A 19776-nucleotide genomic window follows, 5' to 3' on the forward strand; every position below is an offset into this window, starting at 1 on the left:
GGTTTCCATATCCTGGACCAGGCCATATCCTGAGCAGCTACTGTGGTGGTCATGGAGGAGTGGAACATGAGACTGATTCCTGTGACGCTCCAGAGACAGACCAGTCTTCGCTGAGGCCAGCTTCCAGCCTCCGCCGCTGAGACTGCAGCTCTGCACAAGACGTTTGGCCAGCGGAGAAATTAAAATGGTCATACCCAACTGAGCCTGGTTTCTCTTAGTCTGAGTCTTTTTTTCTTCACTTCGCCAATTAGTGAATTTTTTTTCCCTCTCCGCTGTCGCCACTGGCTTGCATGGTTTGGAATCTGTAGAGCTGCGCATCGTTGGATTTGCTCTTCAGTATTTGGACTCTCAGTAGTGATTATTAAACCACACTGAACTGAGCTAAACTGAACTGAACTTAAACACTACAAACTGAACTACACTGTTGCAATTTACTATGACCTTTTATGTGAAGCTGCTTTGACACAATCTACATTGTATAAGCGCTATACAAATAAAGGTGAATTGAATTGAATAAATTCTGTAACACTATACAACAATAATTATTTTTACTTTACTGTGATGGTTGGGTTTAGGGTTGGGATGGGGGTAGAGGTTAATAAAATAAAATGTAATGGGTAATTTAATAAATAATAATGTTTAGTTACTGTTTTTCTACATTGCTGTGACGGTTTGGTTTAGGGTTGAGGTAGGGGTAGACGTTAATTAAATACAATTAATAGATCATTTAATAAATAATTCTTAATTATTTGAATAATAAATGAATAAATGAACGTCCAGCCACAGCTGTATCCCTTCAAGCAACAACCAATATTTGGCTGAGATGCAGATGTTTGACAAACTAGAATCTGAGGGTTCAAGTAGAAGTAAATATTGATAAAATCGCCTTTAAATTTGAGCAAATTAAGTTCTTAACAATTCAAATTACTGATCTGAAAGAGAGTTTTGATTTATTTACAGTAGGAAATTTACTACGTTTATTTTTACGTAATACTAATGATTTTTGGCACAGAAGAAGAATCTATCATTTTTAACTATACAATGCAGTTTTGGTTATTGCAAATCTTTAGAATTGAAAATAATGTTTTATTAAAATCCACCTGTGCAACATAAGAATGGGTTTGTGGCTTAGGGTCACATACTGTTTGCGCAATGCACAATCTGGTCTTTTTTTTTATTTTAAATATGTAGCTTAAAAAATGTACAAATCAGTCATTCAAGGATTGTGCACAGAGGTTTTTTTATGTTTGTGGCCTAAAATGACTTTGGAATTAAAAAAAATGATTCTGTAACAACTTTAACTCTTGTGTTTTGCTGTAAAAATACACACAAATCTTGTAAATGTTCTTTTTTTAATTTCCAGAATCATTGGACTCACACAGTTCTAGTGGGACTGACAAATATGATCTAATACTAGCATGTGAAGCTACTTAATATATGAATAAAAAAATAGTGTAAGATTTGATGAAATTAATTAGCTGTTCTTTTCACAATAAAACTCCTGAAACTAAGTTTGTATAAAAATATGCAGCAACACAATTGTTTTTAACATTGATGCATCTTGAGCATCAAATCAGCATATTATGATGATTTCTACATGGTCATATACATACCTGGGCAAGAAAAAAACTTTTGAATGAACCATCAACTTATCCAGCACATGTTTTACACAGCGGATGCCCTTCCAGCTGCAACCCCTTACTAGGAAACACCAATATACTCTCATTTACACACATACACCACAGACAATTTAGCTTACCCAATTCACCTATACCGCATGTCTTTAGACTGTGAAACCGGAGCGCCCAGAGGAAACCCACACTAACACGGGGAGAACATGCAAACTCCACACAGAAATGGCAACTGACCCAGTCGAGGCTCGAACCAGTGACCATCATCCTGGGAGGCAATCGTGCTACCCAATGCGCCACCGTGATGCCCTTGATGATGTTTCTTGACCATTAAATCAGCATATTATAATGATTCCTACATGGTCATATACGACCCTGAGCCAAAATAAACTTCTAAATTTATTTAGAAGCACAGGTACTGTATATTTGTATGAATATTTTATTCAAAATTACAGATTTTTATTTCATGCCCAAATCATTTGAATATTTAATATATATTATGAAGTTAAATTTTGACTATTGTAAATATATAAAAATCGTTAAAATTAGGAATATGCATTTTAGTAATATGCATGAATTTGCGATTTTCTCAATAATATTTTCTTTTTATTTTGTATCTGTTGTCTCTCATCCACATATTATCATATCCTAACAAACCATATATTAAAAGAAAACTTATTTATTTATTCATTCATTTTCCACCGCCAACTTATCCAGAATATGCTTTATGCAGCTGATGCCTTTCCAGCTGCAACCCAGTACTGGGAAACATCCATACACACTCATTCACACACATACACTACGGCCACTGTGGGGGAAACCGGAACACCTGGAGGAAATCCATGCGACCACAGGCAGAACATGCAAAGTCCACACAGAAATGCCAACTGACCCAGCCGGGACTGGAAAAGTTTACTTATATATTAAAAACAGATCTTTATGACTGGCTTTGTGGTCAAGGGTTGAATAATACAGTAAAGACTGAAACAATAATGCAGAAATGTCTGCTTTGGATCATATAGATAAATCATATATTAAAATATGTTAAAATAGAAAATGGCTATTTTATATTTTAACAATATTTCACAATCATAATATTTTTTACTGAATTTTTGATCATCAAACGCAGCCTTACTGAGCACTGGAGACTTTCAAAAACATATTATTTTCCAAAGAAATCTTTCTGACCCCAAAACCTTTGAGCTATTGTAGTAATATTTCATATAAGGTTTCTATCAGACGCCGAGAGAAGAAAAGAAGCTCTTACAACATCAAACAGAATTATTTAGCACCATTTTTTAACTAATAAATGCATTCATAAAGTCCATAAATGAATCACATTCAAAGTACTTCAATCCCACTTCAATTTCTGCTCAGTTTCTTCACTTGAGCACCCAAATGTGGTTGCAACGCAGGGAAATATCCATATCAACAAGCATCATTTCAACAATTTGGTGCGGGCTTTAGTGTTTTTTTTGCTGGGTAATATGGAAGTAATGAGATGTGCTACTTCAAACTGCATGTGTTGAGGAAGCAAATGTGTGCAGCAGAGATAGAGAACAAGTGGAAAATAAACCCGAAAGCATTTCGCTGCAATTTAAAGAAGCAAGAGAGACAGAGATGTTATGGATATAAAAATGTGAGGGTGCACTCAATACGGCTCACGTAAAAAGGATTCAGGGCACCTTAAATATTGAATATAAAGCAAGCAGTTCTCTAACAATCCCATCTCGGAAGCTTTGAGGACAGTTTATTGCAATGAAATCTATTACGGAGCAGTATTTCTCTGCAGATCTGCTGGTGTAAGTCATTCGAGGGCATAAAAGTTCACAAGCAAGTTTAGAGATTTACACTTTATATAGCAAATATGAATTCACAGCAGAACCCAAACACAGCATGAAAACATAAAAATTCCAGGTGTTAAATTGCCATGCAGGTGATTGGATGCTGGGGTGTTGCTACGGTGACCGGACCAGTCTATTATGGTGTCCAGATAAGGCTCAGGTTTGATGTATGTCTATGCCTGTTTTATTGTTTAGTAGTTTAATGAAAAATCTACTTATAGTGCATTGGGGTTGGTAAATTTATCAGTCTTGTGCTGCCAATATATATTTTTATATATATATATTTATAAAACTAGTATATTATTATTATTATAAACAAACGATTCAAAATGTTTAGGTCATTGACGTACATATTAACTTTAAAAGCTGTATATTTGATAATATTTTTATATGTTTTTAATAAAGTAATATTACTAAGAATGGCATTTCTGTGTGAAGTTTGCATGTTCTCCTCTCGTTCACATGGGTTTCCTCCGGGTGCTCTACATTGGCCGTAGTGTATGAGTGTGTGTGAATGAGAGAGTGTATGGGTGTTTCCCAGTACTGGGTTGCGGCTGGGTTGCGCTACGTAAAACATATGCTGGAATAGTTGGCGGTTGACACCTGCTAACTAGGGACTGGCAGGGGTTTTTCTTTTCTCTCTCTGTCCAGACCCTCATGCTTAGTCTATTCTGGCATACCATTGTAAAATAGCTCAGCACTATCCCTGATTGTAACATGCATTATTGTTGTCTACTTTATTTTATTTTATTTTATTGACAATTTTGCAGTTTTTTTATATTATTGTTTTTTCTTGTGTAAAAAGCAAACAAAAACAAACAAAAAAAAAACTAAAAAGATCTCATTTTGTTAGCTGAAGTAAAGATGACAGGAAATAATAGATGAAAAAAGCATATTATTTATTTATTCATTCATTTTCTTTTCAGCTTAGTCCCTTTATTAATCAGGGGTCGCCACAGCGGAATGAACCGGCAACTTATCCAGCACATGTTTTACACAGCGGATGCCCTTCTGCGTGGAGTTTGCATGTTCTCCCCCTTTTTTGAACTAAAACGTAAATTAACCCTAAAATAAAATCATATTTAAGAACAATAAACAAAATTTTTTTATAAAAAACAATATTATTACAAATATCACATGAAACCTAAAAGAAATGAAAAAGCTGATTATTTTCTAATTACTTTTGTTACTTGAAGTAAAGCTGACAGGAAATGTTAATAGATAATATTTTGTATATATAGCTAACAAATATTACATGAAAGGAAACATTAGATGAAAACATTTATAACAAAAAAAATTATTAAAAATATCAAATGAAACAAAAATAATAAGATAATTAATTTATTTTCCTTCGGCTTCGTCCCTTTATTTATTAGTGGTCGCTACAGCGGAATGAACCACCAACTTATCCAGTATATGTTTTATGCAGCGAATGCCCTTCCAGCCGCAATCCAGCACTAGGAAACACCCATACACTCTCGCATTCACACACATACACTATGGCCAATTTAGCAAGGGTGTAGATTTGCTCTTGTCATTAGCGGGGACATACATCCTTAGAGCTGCATTGAACAGCACAAATTCTGTTTCAAGCTTTAAAAACATGAATAAAGTACTTATAATATAAAATAAACACTTAATAACACAAATAACAATCACGTCCCATGCGGCAAAAGTCAATTTACATGATTTTACCGCAGTCGGGCTTTGAGGAGATATAAATTTAAAGAATTTTAGAGAGGTGTGTGATGCAATTCAACTGTTTTATCCCAACTATAGTTTTTCATAATCATGGAGGCCAAAATCGAAAGCGAATTTTGATTAATTGCACAGCCTTGGTTAATAGTTTTACAGTGAACTCGTAGCAAACTTGACCTAATGCACCTGTAGGTTACTAAGGGTCATTTAAATTATGGTAGGGACATTTCAGTATTTGGTTTATTATTGGTGGGGACACTTCCCCTCTGTCCATGCCAATTCTATGCCCTTGCAATTTAGCTAATTCAATTCACCTGTACCACATGTCTTTGGACTTATGCTGGATAAGTTGGCAGTTCATTCCGCTGTGGCAATCCTAGATTAATAAAGGGACTAAGCCAAAAAGAAAAAGAATAAATGAATATTTCTTAGCTAGCTTTAATGGTGTGGATTGAGAGCGGCCTCTCTGTTTCCATTTGTTACCTGTTACTGCGTCCGGTCAGGCTCGATCTTGGTTTCTCCGTTCTGCTTCTCGTTGATGGATTTCTGCGAGAGACGCGAGGACATGGTGGCGGCTTGAACCACAGCCTTGAAGCTGCGTTTGCGCTTCTGCACGTTCTGCTCCGGGTGGAAGATGATGACGTACACTTTGGGAATGTAGAGCATCCCTAGAGACACGGAGGCACTCAGACTCATGGACACGGTCAGCGTCGTCGTCTGGATGAACATCTGCAGCAAACACAGGCAACAGATCAGCTGAACGCAGCATACATTGGAGAGAACACTAGTGCTAGACACTTTAATGAAATAAAGATGATGTACAGTTGAAGTCAGAATTATTGATTGTATATTTTCCCCCAATTTCTGTTTAATAGAGAGATTTTTTCAACACATTTCTAAACATAATAGATTTAATAACTAATTTAACTGATTTCTTTTATCTTTGCCATGATGACAGTACATAATATTTTACTAGATTTTTTTCAAGATACTAATATCCAGCTTAAAGTGAAATTTAAAGGCTTAACTAGGTTAATTAGGCAAGTTAGGGTAATGAGGCATTGTATAATGATGGTTTGCTCTGTAGACAATCTGAAAAAATATTGCCTAGAGGTGGCTAATAATATTGACCTTAAAATGGTTTAAAAAATGTTTTAACTGCTTTTATTTTAGCTGAAATAAAACAAATAAGAATTTCTCCAGAAGAAAAAATATTATAGGAAATACTGTGAAAAAAATCCTTGCTCTGTTAAACATCATTTGGGAAATATTTGAAAAAGAAAGAAAATATAAATCACAGGAGGGCGAATCATTCTGACTTCATCTGTATTTCCAATTGAAATGAATCATGAGTAGGGGGCAGGGTTTTATGTTTGTGCTCCTCCTCTCCTTTTGTATTTAGAAAGCTAATGGTTGGAGGGGCGTGGCTAAGCATATTTCGCCCAATCATCATCATCAGAGAAGGACTGCTGTTCCAGGGAAGAAGCAGATGGCCAGATTTTAATTAAAGGTTACCAAAACAAACCGTTTTTTCAGTGGATTAACTTTGCTCGGATTAATTGTTCACCGAAAGACTAATAACGTACACTAGCAAAATAACATTGTCAATTTGAATTTATTTTCTATTTGAATTTTTTGATTCTCATAACATTTATTATTATAAGTGCTGAACACATTTGTGCTACTTAAATCTTTTGTACAAAAAAGTTCTTTGATCAATAAAAGAGTTCAAAAGAACAGCATTTGTTTGATTATTTTTTACATTCAAAATAAAATTACATATGCATAAAGACATAAAATTGTATTATTATCACTTGTGGTGAATGATATGGATCCTAGTGGAATATAAATGCCAGCTTAAAAAATAAATAATAATCTTTTGAACACCTAGTAGTGTATTAATGAGTTCCATGTTCATTTTATAACTCTAAATATTCATTTTATAACTTTAAAATATTTCGTTACATTTATTTATTTATTCATTATTAATTTATTATTTTTAATATTAATAATTAATGTTATACAAATAAAAAAATAATAATGTTTTACATGAATAATTAAAATTAATGTGACATTAATGATAATAATTATTATTGTTGTTATTATAAATAACTCATTTTACAAATGATGATAAAAGCACATAGCAGTGCATTAATGCTATGCATGTTTTTAGCTCTTAAATCAACATACATTGCTATACTTTATAAGTTGTTAGAATTTATCATTCTCATATGTATTAATAATTATTTTGATTATTTTAGTATAATTGTTATTGTTGATATTATTATTATTAACTGTTGTTACTGTTATTACTATTATTATTAATAACTTATTCAACCATTTCTGATTTTCATTTCAGTTTTAGTCAGAGCACTAAAATTACTGAATGTAACAGCAATGAACTCAAAAAGCACAATGTTATCCATGTTTTTTTTAGCTCTATATACTATATAAATCACTAGGGATGTAGCGATTCACCTGACTCATGAGTCGATACGATTCACAATACTAATCGCGCGATTCACAATTTAGTCACGATTTTTAAACAAAATTATTTGAAAGAAATTTAAGGTGAAGAGCCCTTTCATTTTTTTGCTAAACTTTTTTGCTAAATATATTTGCGGCCATAACTAAATTACTATTTTAAAAACTAATTACAAAATAAAGAACAATACAGACCAAAGAAGACATATTTATATTAACAAACTAAAACTGTGACTGCTGGGATTTAAAATTTTCTTTAAAATAAATATCAGCATATCTATGTTTTCTGGCATAAGCTGAGGTCTTTGCACATTTACAATGTCACCTGCTGAAGAAAAAGACTGAGATGGCTGGTGTGGAGAGCAAAGCCTTTCCTAAACCAGAGAGCAGTGTGTACAGAGATGGTCAATAGGTCCTCTGCCCCAGAGGACTGGCCACTGGCACAAAATACTGATTACAAAATTACTAATTATATAGTAGGATAGAGGCAGGAGTTGAACATGATTATGAAGGTGAATAATTAATATTACTTGTATAATTAATTAGAATAAGTATCAGTGTGATACACTTAAGAGATATTCTTGAACATTTTTAAATATTTAATAATAAGAAGAAAATTATTAAAATATGCATAATCTTATTTGAAAAGAGGGTTAAAAATAATCTAATACCTGCCTCTGTAATAGAACAGCTTTCACTTTCAGTCTGAAAAACATCTTCACACTTTCACTATGAAAACACTGATGCACCAGGAGATCTCTGTAGCACTCAATAACAAATATTATTGAGAACCAGCAGGCCCATGTCATATACAGCTGTGCTTTTTGTTTTCACAAGCTTTGGAGACGTAACATAGATTCTGCTTTTAAATAATAGGTCACCTATAGCTCGTCATGAGGCTGTGTTCAAAATGACATCAGTGTTTTCAAAGTGCACTGCGAAGGGAGCACAACTGTAAACATGAAGATCCCTAAAACTGAAGTGTAAAAATACTTTGAAAGCAAATTACACTTAAGAGATGACTTTGATGCTTTATTTTCAAAAAATCATTCCAAGTGTAAATGTTAGAATGTTCTAAATGAATAGGGCATATAGGGGGGGGGGGGGGGGGGGGGTAAGTGGGAGTAGAACACAGCCAGGAACTATGCTTCTAACTACAGCTCTAGGGGTGTAGTTGCAAGTGCACAAGTTTGCAGTTTGCAAATGTTTGTTAAAACGATGGATTTGGGAAGCGCCAAATGAACGAACTCTTTGTCAGGACAAAACTTGCGACCTTAGTTGGCTAACAATGGTCTTGGGAAACGCACCCCTGAGCTGCAAATCATCCGGTCTGCATTGTTTGGCTATTTAATAGTTTTTTTTTCCAGTGACAGTAGTTTTTCACTGTGGTGATGATTTATTTGTATCATATTTGTTGTTCTGTTCTGTTACGCCTTTTTGCAGTATTTGCACACAGTTTGTTGTTTTGTCTAGTGTGCCTCACCACTGTCATTTTACTCTGCCGCCCCACCTCTTGTGCAGATAAAGCGAGTTTGCGCCCTCTGGTCAAAACATGTATCGCGACTCATTCTTCTGGTTTGAATCGTCACATATTTGAATCAATTTTCCACCGACAATTTTCAACCGACATTGTCAAATTTCAACCAACAATGTAATTTTCAACCATTACATCCCTATAAATCACTATATATTGTAAAATTTTATCATTTATAATAATTAATCATTCTTATATGTATTGATAATTATTAATAATAATAACAATAATAATAATAATAAATATAATAATAATAATAATAATAATAATAATAATAATATTTCTCACTACTGGTTTGTGGCTGGAATGGCATCCGCTGTGTTACCGACTCGGTCCCAGTCATTCCCCTCGCTGGCCAGCAGAGGTCACCATCCCCGGACTTTTAAGCATTACATCATCCATCTAAACTGATTGTGCACACACCTGAACTGAATCTAGTTAACGACCCGCGCTTCCTATATAAGCCACACTCAAACACCAGTTCATTGCGAAGTCTTGTTTAGCCCCGGCCAGTATTACTGAGCGGGCTTTCCTGTCTGATCTTCTGAGAATAACCCCGGACTGTTTCTGACTCTGAGTTGCCTTCTGCCTGCCCACGACCCTTGCTTTATACACGGACTCTGAACAACGCTGCCTGCCCTCGACCCAAGCCTGTCTAACGGATTCTGAACCACACCGCCTGCCACTGACCTATGCCTGGTATATCAATCTGTGTCTGTCAGCTGCCAGCCCAAAGACCATTATTGATTACTGTTGATGTGTGTTCGCACTTTAGTGCGTATTGGATGTTTGTGTTTGACTGTGACTAATAAATACTGCATAATGGATCCCTCCGTGTCAGTCTCCTCGTTACACGCTGCATAAAACATATGCCAGAATAGCTGGCGATTCATTCGGCTGTGGCAACCCCTGATAAATATGGGACTATACCGAAGTAAAATGAATGAAATAATAATAATAATAATAATAATAATGATGATAATAATAAAAATAATTAGAAATTCTAAATGTAACAACAATAAACTAAACTCAGAAAACAGCATTACTTACAAACCAAAAACTAACAACAAAGACGGGATATTGACAATAGACACTCTATATTGATGCTAACCATATTGATTTTACATCTCTGAATACAACTGTCTTAAAAAAAATAACAAAACAAACATCAAACATAATGCTTAAATTGAAAGATCTCTTAAATCCTGTTGAATGAGCGACCAAATCCTCCTATGACCAGGCCATGGCAATGCATCAAAATAAACATCCACAATATTCCCCATCAGCTCCTGCCAATTCAACTAAAACAGCACCAGCCCACCAGGAAACACCATTTATGTATACAGTATTAGCGTGATGAATTAAACGGCACGTCGGTGGGAAGCTACCTGTCGTTTCATCTGTTTTCAGCAATAACTAATGCTCTAATTCCTAAATCCCGCTGACGAGGCTTCTGGCTTTTTATTAAGATGGCTCGACATTGTCTTTCAGGCTCCCAAACACTTGCGTTATCAACCTCCTCCCACAGTGGAACCTCGGCGGTGGGCGGACGAGTCTTTGTCTCCATGTCATGGTGTGTCTTTGGGAGATAAAGGGGAGAAATGAAATGTTGTGTTTTTTCCCCCCCTCATCTCATCCCTTTCCACGTCTGCCGTATCAAAGGCCTCTTCAAAAGCGAAACTGTGAGCAATGCAACTTGGACTTGTTATCGTGAGCCTGGCAGGTTGCTGCTTTACTTCAATGCTTTTGGTATTGAAATGACTTCATTTCACTGCATTTTCTACTTAAGGACTTAAACGGGCGACTAAGCTGCGCTCTTTTGTTGACGGATTGGCGAGGTACTGAGAGAAAACAACAGTGTGGTGTAAAAACTGGAAGTTGTTGCACTGAGAGATGCTGTTGAGTTTATATATATATATATATATTGTGTTTTCAAGAGGTCTGAAGATTGCTTTTTTTCCTCCACTGTAAATGCAGGAGAAAAGCACTCATACCTTACAATTTCTCACTGTCACTGAGTCTAAGGCTGTCATTACACGTCTTTAAAAGAAAAAAAATAGTACCACCTAACACATCTAGCAAAAAACACACACATGAGAAATTATGAAAACTGTTCACAACTGTTTGCTATGGAGTAAAAAGATAAATAATCAGTGGTGTAAAGTAGCTAATTACAAATGCTCTCTTTGTGAAGTTTCACAAACTAATTTCGAGAGGAGCACAGGATATGATTGACTGCAGCTGGCCACTCATCTACATTCACTAGTTAGCCAATCAGATTAACCCCAACTCACTATAAGTAGCCTAGCTAGAACTACTCTCTCATCTTCGTTTTCCGAAGAAACCCCCCATCCACCCCTTCTCCTCCTTTCTTCCTTTACCACGGGGAGCTCTCGAGAACCACCTGATCTCGTACTCCCCTCATATGCTCTATGGACCAGGCGGGAGCCCTGGGCTCACCTATCTCCGAGCTCAGGGTTCTCTCCCGGGACAGCATGCCAAACTTGCTAACAGTTGGCAAACAATATCTAAGTGTGAACTCTTCAAACTGTGATTGAGTAGTTTTTCTCAGGTATTGTAATTTACTAAGTAATTTCAAAAATGTGTACTTTTACTTTTCCTTGAGTACATTTTTAGTGCTGTATCTGTAGTTTTACTCCACTTCTTTCCTTCAACCTGCAGTCATTACTATATATTTTCTTGTCTGTGAGGATTAGAAAAATAGGTCCTGCGATTCCTGTCCAATCAAATCGCATCATAATGATCCATTTCAAGACATGTTAACTTTATATTTGCAGCAAACAGTTTGGAAGCATTAAAAGTGTCCAAGAAGATGTCTTAAATCTTTACAAGTATTGTTTAGATGCATTTCACTAGCTAGGTTTCCATCCAAAAATGCGAATGAACTTTATGCGCAAAACTGGATTATCGCATTAAAGACTTGCGAATAAAGCCATAAAATTTCCATCCAACGAGTCAAAGCGAACAAAATCGTCACTTCCTGATTAACTGGCGCCAAATATCAACAGTAAAAACTTGATTTACTGTGGTAGGAGAAGCTGCGTCAATCTTTTCTTCATCTAATAAATGACTTGCGCCTCTGAAGGCAATCCTGACACGCAGTGAATGCGCGGTGGCGTTTGAAGGTGTCAGACCCGTAGCACAGACGCTCTTGATTCTGGAGGTCATTAATAATGTAATAACACTAATCCTTAAATGGTAAGGCGTTTTAGAATGACCAAAACAACAGTTCAGATGGTTTACAGTGTGCTCAGCCTGCTGTTTGTCCATTCATACACATTTTCTTCATCACATGATCTCTTATAACAAAATCACATGACCTTTTGTAATGCGCATACTGAAATTTGTGCGGTAAAAGTGTTTGCATCGTAGTTTATGCGCATCTTTTCTTATCGAATAAAAAGTATATCCTACTTATGCACATAAGTTTTTTATGCGCATTTTCAAAATTTATGCGCATCATGGCGTTTCCATCAACCGTTTTTTTTGCGCATATCCAAAATGTGCATAAAAATAAGTGGATGGAAACATACTGTAGCTAGTGATGATAAGATGACGGATGTTTACTGTATGATGATGACCAAAATGGCCTTAAACACCTAGTAGGCACAAGACGTCAACATGACGTCAGATTGACGTTGTAGCCCAACGTCATGGGGAGGTTGCATTTTGTTTAGAAATGAAAATCAGGTAAACGTTAGAACTCAACGTCAGGCAATGTCCAACGTCTAACCTAAAAGCAACCAAATATCAATGTCTAATGATGTTACAGCTTGACGTTGTGTGGATCTTACCACTATGACGTCTATCAGACTTTGGATTTTGGTTGCCATACCTGAGGAATACATGTCAGTATTTGACGTCAATATGAAGTTGGTTAAATCAGAATCAGAATCAGTTTTATTGCCAAATGTGCTTCACACAAACAAGGAATTTGTTTTGGCTACAGAAGCTTCCAGTGTACATAAAGTGACAAGTGACCAACACAAAATAAATAAATATGAAAAATAAACAATTAAAAAAGACGATAAACATTAAACAGAGATGAAGTTAGTCAATAAATGTGGATGTTGAATTGTGTGTACAGATTTGTTATAAATATACAGGTTATAAGGTGCTGTGTACAAATACGAATGGAGAAGGTATTGCGTTGTATATTGATATAAGGTGCTGTGTACAAGTGCGTATAAGAAAGTAGTAGTTTTTCTCAGATGAAGATGTTGGCTCGACATTGGATTTTGGTCACTTTCCAATACAACCTAAAGTCAACCAAATATCAACGCCATTTGATGTCATTATTGAACGTCGAAATAACATTGGCCTTAGACGATGGCTAGACTTGAATTTTGATCACCTGACATCACGACCTAAATCTAACCTAATTTTAACGTCTTTTGACGTTGTGTGCCAGCTGGGCAATAACTAAATTAAGGTTTCCACTACATTTATTCTTCCATGGTGGGGCGCCACACCAAAATTCATCCCGCCACGGCTACATTACAGCTTCTCATTAAAAACAATCAGCCGTTTCTTTTTTTAATAGCGGGTTATAATCGCACAAAAACGTATTAAAAGGTAAGTGAATTATAACAGCGCAAACTTTTCTGTAATGGTAGTAGTGCTGTTCGTTATTTGTTTAACTCTTTAAGGCAGGGGTCAAGTATACTTAGTAAGACCTTGATTAGCTTGTTCAGGTGTGTTTGATTAGGGTTGGAGCTAAAATCTGCAGGACACCGGCCCTCCAGGAACAAGTTTGGTGACCACTGCTTTAAGGTGACATGCTGACTGACTGACTGACAGGTGCATGATGCTTGAGGCTAGCAAACACAACGTAGCTTTCAGTTAGGACGAACACAATTTTATAATTTTTTATTTTTGGGGTTTTCACCTTTAATAGACAGGACATTAGAGAATATTGACAGGAAAGCCTGGGGAGCAGAGAGAGGGAAAGGATCGGCATAGGACCGCAAGGCAGAATCAAACTTGGGTCGCCGCGAGCACCGGAGCGCATGTGTCGACGCACTAACCACTACACCACTGGCGCCGACGGACGAACATAATTATGCTTCATTTATAGATAAAGATCTATGGCTCTGCATTCAATGACTTTATCTTGCTGGAGTTTATAGCCATTTGACTTTACTTCAGGACGCATTAATGCCGCTCTGTAGGTGTCTATTGGAGACATTCATAAATATTCCTAATCCATAAATATACTAATACTAAGAATTCCTAAAGTAAAACAATAAAATAATTATTTATTACTACTATTACACCATTCAGAATATTTTGTAGTGTGTTGAATACATCAGAGCCTGGTTTCATAAACAGGGCTTAAACTAAGTTAGGATTAGTCCATAGTTCAAATAGGACAGGGTTCACCAAACTTGTTCCTGGAGGGCCGGTGTCCTGCAGATTTTAGCTCCAAGCCTAATCAAACACACCTGAACAAGCTAATCAAGGTCTTACTAGGTTTACTTGAAACACACAGGCAGGTGTGTTGAGGCAAGTTGGAGCTAAACCCTGCAGGGACACCGGCCCTCCTGGACTGAGATTGATGACCCCTGAAATAGGACATGTACAGTTGAAGTCAGAATTATTAGCCCCCCTGTTTATTTTTTTCCCCATTTTCTGTAAGAAGATTTTTTTCAACACATTTCTAAATATAATAGTTTTAATAACTCATTTCTAATAACTGATTTATTTTATCTTTGCCATGATGACAGTAAATAATATTTGACTAGATATTTTTCACGACACTTCTATACAGCTTAAAGTGACATTTAAAGGCTGAAAGGCCACTGAAAGGCTTAGGTTAACTAGGCAGATTAGGGTAATTAGGCAAGTTATTGTATAATGATGGTTTGTTCTGTAGACTATCGCAAAAATATATGGCTTAAAGGGGCTAATAATTTTGACCTCAAAATGGCTTCTAAAAAATTAAAAACTGCTTTTATTCTAGCCGAAATAAAACAAATAAAACCTTTGAAAGAAAAATCATTATCAGACATACTGTGAAATTTTACTGTGAAAAAAGAAAAAAAAATCAAAGGGGGGCTAATAATTCTGACTTCAACTGTATGTAATTTTTATAAATTTTTGGTATAAAAATAAAATAAAATAAAATCACTGGTTTTATGTTTAATATTTAGTCAGTGCACGTTTCTTTGAGTTGAAACAGCTCAGACTTAGTCTGGAATTAGGCTTAAAGGAACAGATTACCCAAAAATGTTAATTCTGTCATCATTTACTCATCCATCTTCTGTTGTTTTTTTTTTCTTCTGTAAACACAAAAGAAAATATTTTAAAGGAAACTGTCAATGGTTACATGTTTCTAACATTCTTCAAAATATCTTCTTTTGTGTTCAACAGTTTAGAACCACTTGAGGGCGAGTAAATAGTAAATACAAATTTTGGGTGAACTATTCCTTTAAGCCCTGTCTTTAAAACTGGGGTAGATGTTTAAAATAGAACAACTGGTTATTAATTGATCACATTGCACATCTCACCTTCTCAGTGGACTGCGCTGTGCCAAAGAAAATGGGTACGAAGGCCAGCCAGATGATACAGGTGGTGTACATGGTGAAGCCGATGGGTTTGGCTTCATTGAAGGTCTCGGGCACGCCTCGACTCTTGACCGCGTACACGGTGCAAGTGACCATCAGCACGATACTGTAACTCAGACAGCAGATGAGCGACAAATCTGACATGTCGCACTTCAGGATGCCCCGCGCCAGCTCTGGATTAGGCGGCCTCAGCTCCTCGTAGTCCACGGTGGTGTGCGGCGGCATCACTCCAAACCAGACGAAAACTCCCACAACCTGCGGAGAGAAGAAAAAAGCTTATCATTAACGGCCAGACTGAGGCAGTCAGAAGGGCAGACTCATTTGTCAAGAGCCGCTGCGAGATTGATGCAGAGTAAAGCGTAAAAAAAGAGGCTGTTTTAGCCGCTCTTCAGCAGACACGACTTCACACAAGATTACTGGGTAAAATAGGCCACCTATCAGCCTGATTGCTCTTAATGATGGGTTTTAAAGTGCTTTTTTTTACAGACACAAAAGAAACGATAAGATCAGCTCGTCGCTTTGTAATAACGTGACTGGATTTCTGAAGTGAAAAAAGTGGGATGTGACTGAAATGTAGCATTCAGAATAATCAGTGCTGTTAATTCTGAATAAAAATGATACAAATACAGTTTTTGTGTATTTTGAACATGATAAATTGTCAGAAACAAATAGTTTTTTTTGTTCTGAATATAATCTTTTTTTTTTAACAAAAGCCAAGACATAAGATGTGAAAGCTCCGCCCTCTTTTGGAAAGGGGTGGGGACCAACAGCTCATTTGCATTTAAAGAGACACACAGAAAACTCTATTTTGCTTTCAGCTAAAAAGACACAAAAGAAACAATAAGATCAGCTCGTCGCTTTATGATAACGTAACTGGATTTCTGAAATAAAAAAGATGGATGTGACTGAAATGTAGCATTCAGAATATTCAGAGTGTTTAATTCTCAAAACAAAATTGACACAATCAGACTTTTGTGTATTTTTAAGATAATAAATTGTCAGAAACAAATAGTTTTTTTGTTCTGATTATGATTTTTTTATTTTTAAATATAAGCCAAGACATAAGCTGTGAAAGCTCCGCCCTCTTTTGGAAAGGGTTGGGGACCAACAGCTCATTTGCATTTAAAGAGACACACAGAAAACTCTATTTTGCTCTTAGCTAAAAAGACACAAAAGAAAGTATAAGATCAGCTCGTCGCTTTATGATAACGTGACTGAATTTCTGAAGTGAAAAAAGTGGGATATGACTGAAATGTAGCATTGAGAATATTCAGTGTGTTTAATTCGGAATAAAAAAAATGTATACAATTAAAGTTTTGTGTATTTGAACGTGCTAAATAAAGACTGTCAGAAACAAATAGTTTTTTTGTTTCGATTATCTTTTTTTATTTTAAATAACAGCCAAGACATAAGATGTGAAAGCTCCGCCCTCTTTTGGAAAGGGGTGGGGACCAACAGCTCATTTGCATTTAAAGAGACACACAGAAAACTCTATTTTGCTTTCAGCTAAAAAGACACATAAGAAACAATAAGATCAGCTCGTCGCTTTGTAATAACGTGACTGGATTTCTGAAGTGAAAAAAGTGGGATGTGACTGAAATGTAGCATTCAGAATAATCAGTGCTGTTAATTCTGAATAAAAATGATACAAATACAGTTTTTGTGTATTTTGAACATGATAAATTGTCAGAAACAAATAGTTTTTTTGTTCTGAATATAATCTTTTTTTTTAAACAAAAGCCAAGACATAAGCTGTGAAAGCTCCGCCCACTGAAAAGGGGTGGGGACCAACAGCTCATTTGCATTTAAAGAGACACACAGAAAACTCTATTTTGCTTTCAGCTAAAAAGACACAAAAGAAACAATAAGATCAGCTCGTCGCTTTGTAATAACGTGAATTTCTGAAGTGAAAAAAGTGGAATATGACTGAAATGTAGCATTCAGAATATTCAGTGTGTTTAATTCTCAAAACAAAATTGACACAATCAGACTTTTGTGTATTTTGAAGATGATAAATTGTCAGAAACAAATAGTTTTTTTGTTCTGATTATGATTTTTTTATTTTTAAATATAAGCCAAGACATAAGATGTGAAAGTTCCATTCTCTTTTGCAAAGGGGTGGGGAGTAACAGCTCATTTGCATTTAAAGAGACACACAGAAAACTCTATTTTGCTTTCAGCTAAAAAGACACAAAAGAAACAATAAGATCAGCACGTTGCTTTGTAATAACGTGAATTTCTGAAGTGAAAAATATGGGATATTACTGAAATGTAGCATTCAGAATATTCAGTGTGTTTAATTCGGAATAAAAAATGGATACAATTAGAGTTTTGTGTATTTGAACATGCTAAATGTAGACTGTCAGAAACAAATAGTTTTTTGTTTTGTTTCGATTATTTTTTTAAATTTTCAATAACAGCCAAGACATAAGATGTGAAAGCTCCGCCCTCTTTTGGAAAGGGGTGGGGAGCAACAGCTCATTTGCATTTAAAGCGACACACAAAAAACTTTATTTTGCTTCCTGCCAATAAGACACAAAAGACACTATAAGTTCAGCTCGTTGCTTTGTAATAATGTGACTGGTATTCAGAAAGTGAAAAAAGTGGGATATGACTGAAATGTAGCATTTAGAATATTCAGTGTGTTTTACATTTAAAGCTCATTTGCATTTAAAGAGACACACAAAAAACTGTATATTGCTTCCACCCAAATAGAGGTCTAACATGAAAATAAGCATCTTGTAATGCATAGTAAATTCTTTATTATGCACAAAAATACTCTAATTTATAATATTAAATTTGGAAGAATGTCATTAGTAGTTTAGCAATTAAAAACACATTTTAATCAGAGACATAACTATGTTACCTTAAATATAAAAAAAATTACAATAGTCTTTTTTTGTCTGCGTCGCCATTGCAGAGAGTTAGAAAAAAACTCCTATAAGCATGGAAAAAATACCTTTTATAGTGTATTGCGGTGCCGTGTAGTGTGTAGTTTGGACACAGTGTTAGAAGGCCAGAGGGTTTTTATATATACAGTTTTCACCACATTTCTAAACATAATAGTTTTAATAACTAATTTCTAATAACTAAATAATTTTGTGTACATCATGATGACAGAACATAATATTTTACTACTTATTTAGCAAGATAGTATTCAGCTTAAAGTGACATTAAAAGGTTTAACTAGGTTAATTAGAGAAAAAACAAGGACACTTCTAAGGGCAGCTAGACGTCTGATCATTCACCACAAGGGTGGAGGGTCACCAAACAAGAACATCTGTCGGGAGCCATGATTTAGAGCACATCCCTCACACCTGCTCTCCTCTATGAAGTGACTCACTTTCAGCTGATCGAGGGTGCTCATCAGGTAACATGCAAAACTTTCCCAGAAAGTTGTGGAGCGGAGAACAGAACAGAACAGCAGTCGCGGCGCAGACAGATGTTGCTGTCAGAAGCGCTCGGCACAGTTTCCGTTCTCCACTGACACATCTGCCAAACTGCGCTGGAGGAGGTGCTGGAAATGTCCTGCTGTCAGTCATCCTCTCGCTAACGTCCCGTTAATCTGGTCTCCCCCGTGCCGCTGCTGCTGCCTCACGCACATAATTCTGCCGCTAAAATAGAACTATTCAATTACAAAAAGCGTTCAACATACTCATTTATGAATTAAAATTCAGCGGTTTCTAAAGTTCACATGAACCGGAAGCAGCTAACGTTTTTTTCTTCTTCATATTGTGACGTAGTTCCTATAGAAATTGAATATTAAATGAGATAAAAGTGGGCGTGGTTTGTTTTTTCTACTGCGAGCAGGGTCGCATTAACATAAGGGCTAGGGGGGGCTGAAGCCCCAGGGCCCTTGATTGGCTGATTAATTAATTTGCATCAAGACATGAGAAATGCCTCTTTGCGTTATGCTTTCGCATGTCAATAATGTGAGGTATCCCTCACGGCTCACTGCTGTTCAAAAACAGTGACGCTGCTAAACTATGACTCTGAGT

The 19776-nt window shown here is 35.9% G+C and overlaps 1 protein-coding gene across 1 annotated transcript in view; it reads right to left on the bottom strand.

Annotated features, from left to right (window-relative positions):
• The window catches only part of grm6a (glutamate receptor, metabotropic 6a), a 167174-nt gene that overhangs the window by 5665 nt on the left and 141733 nt on the right, over nt 1-19776 (bottom strand). The window contains exons 10-11 of the mRNA XM_056464049.1: nt 15722-16033; nt 5657-5902 (exon numbers count right to left, since the gene is read on the bottom strand). Coding sequence (XP_056320024.1) covers nt 5660-5902; nt 15722-16033 — 555 coding nt within the window. The 3' untranslated portion in view covers nt 5657-5659. The remainder of the gene's footprint in view (nt 1-5656; nt 5903-15721; nt 16034-19776) is intronic.

The sequence above is a fragment of the Danio aesculapii genome, chromosome 8 (assembly GCF_903798145.1).
Source record: "Danio aesculapii chromosome 8, fDanAes4.1, whole genome shotgun sequence".
Taxonomy (NCBI): Eukaryota; Metazoa; Chordata; class Actinopteri; order Cypriniformes; family Danionidae; genus Danio; species Danio aesculapii.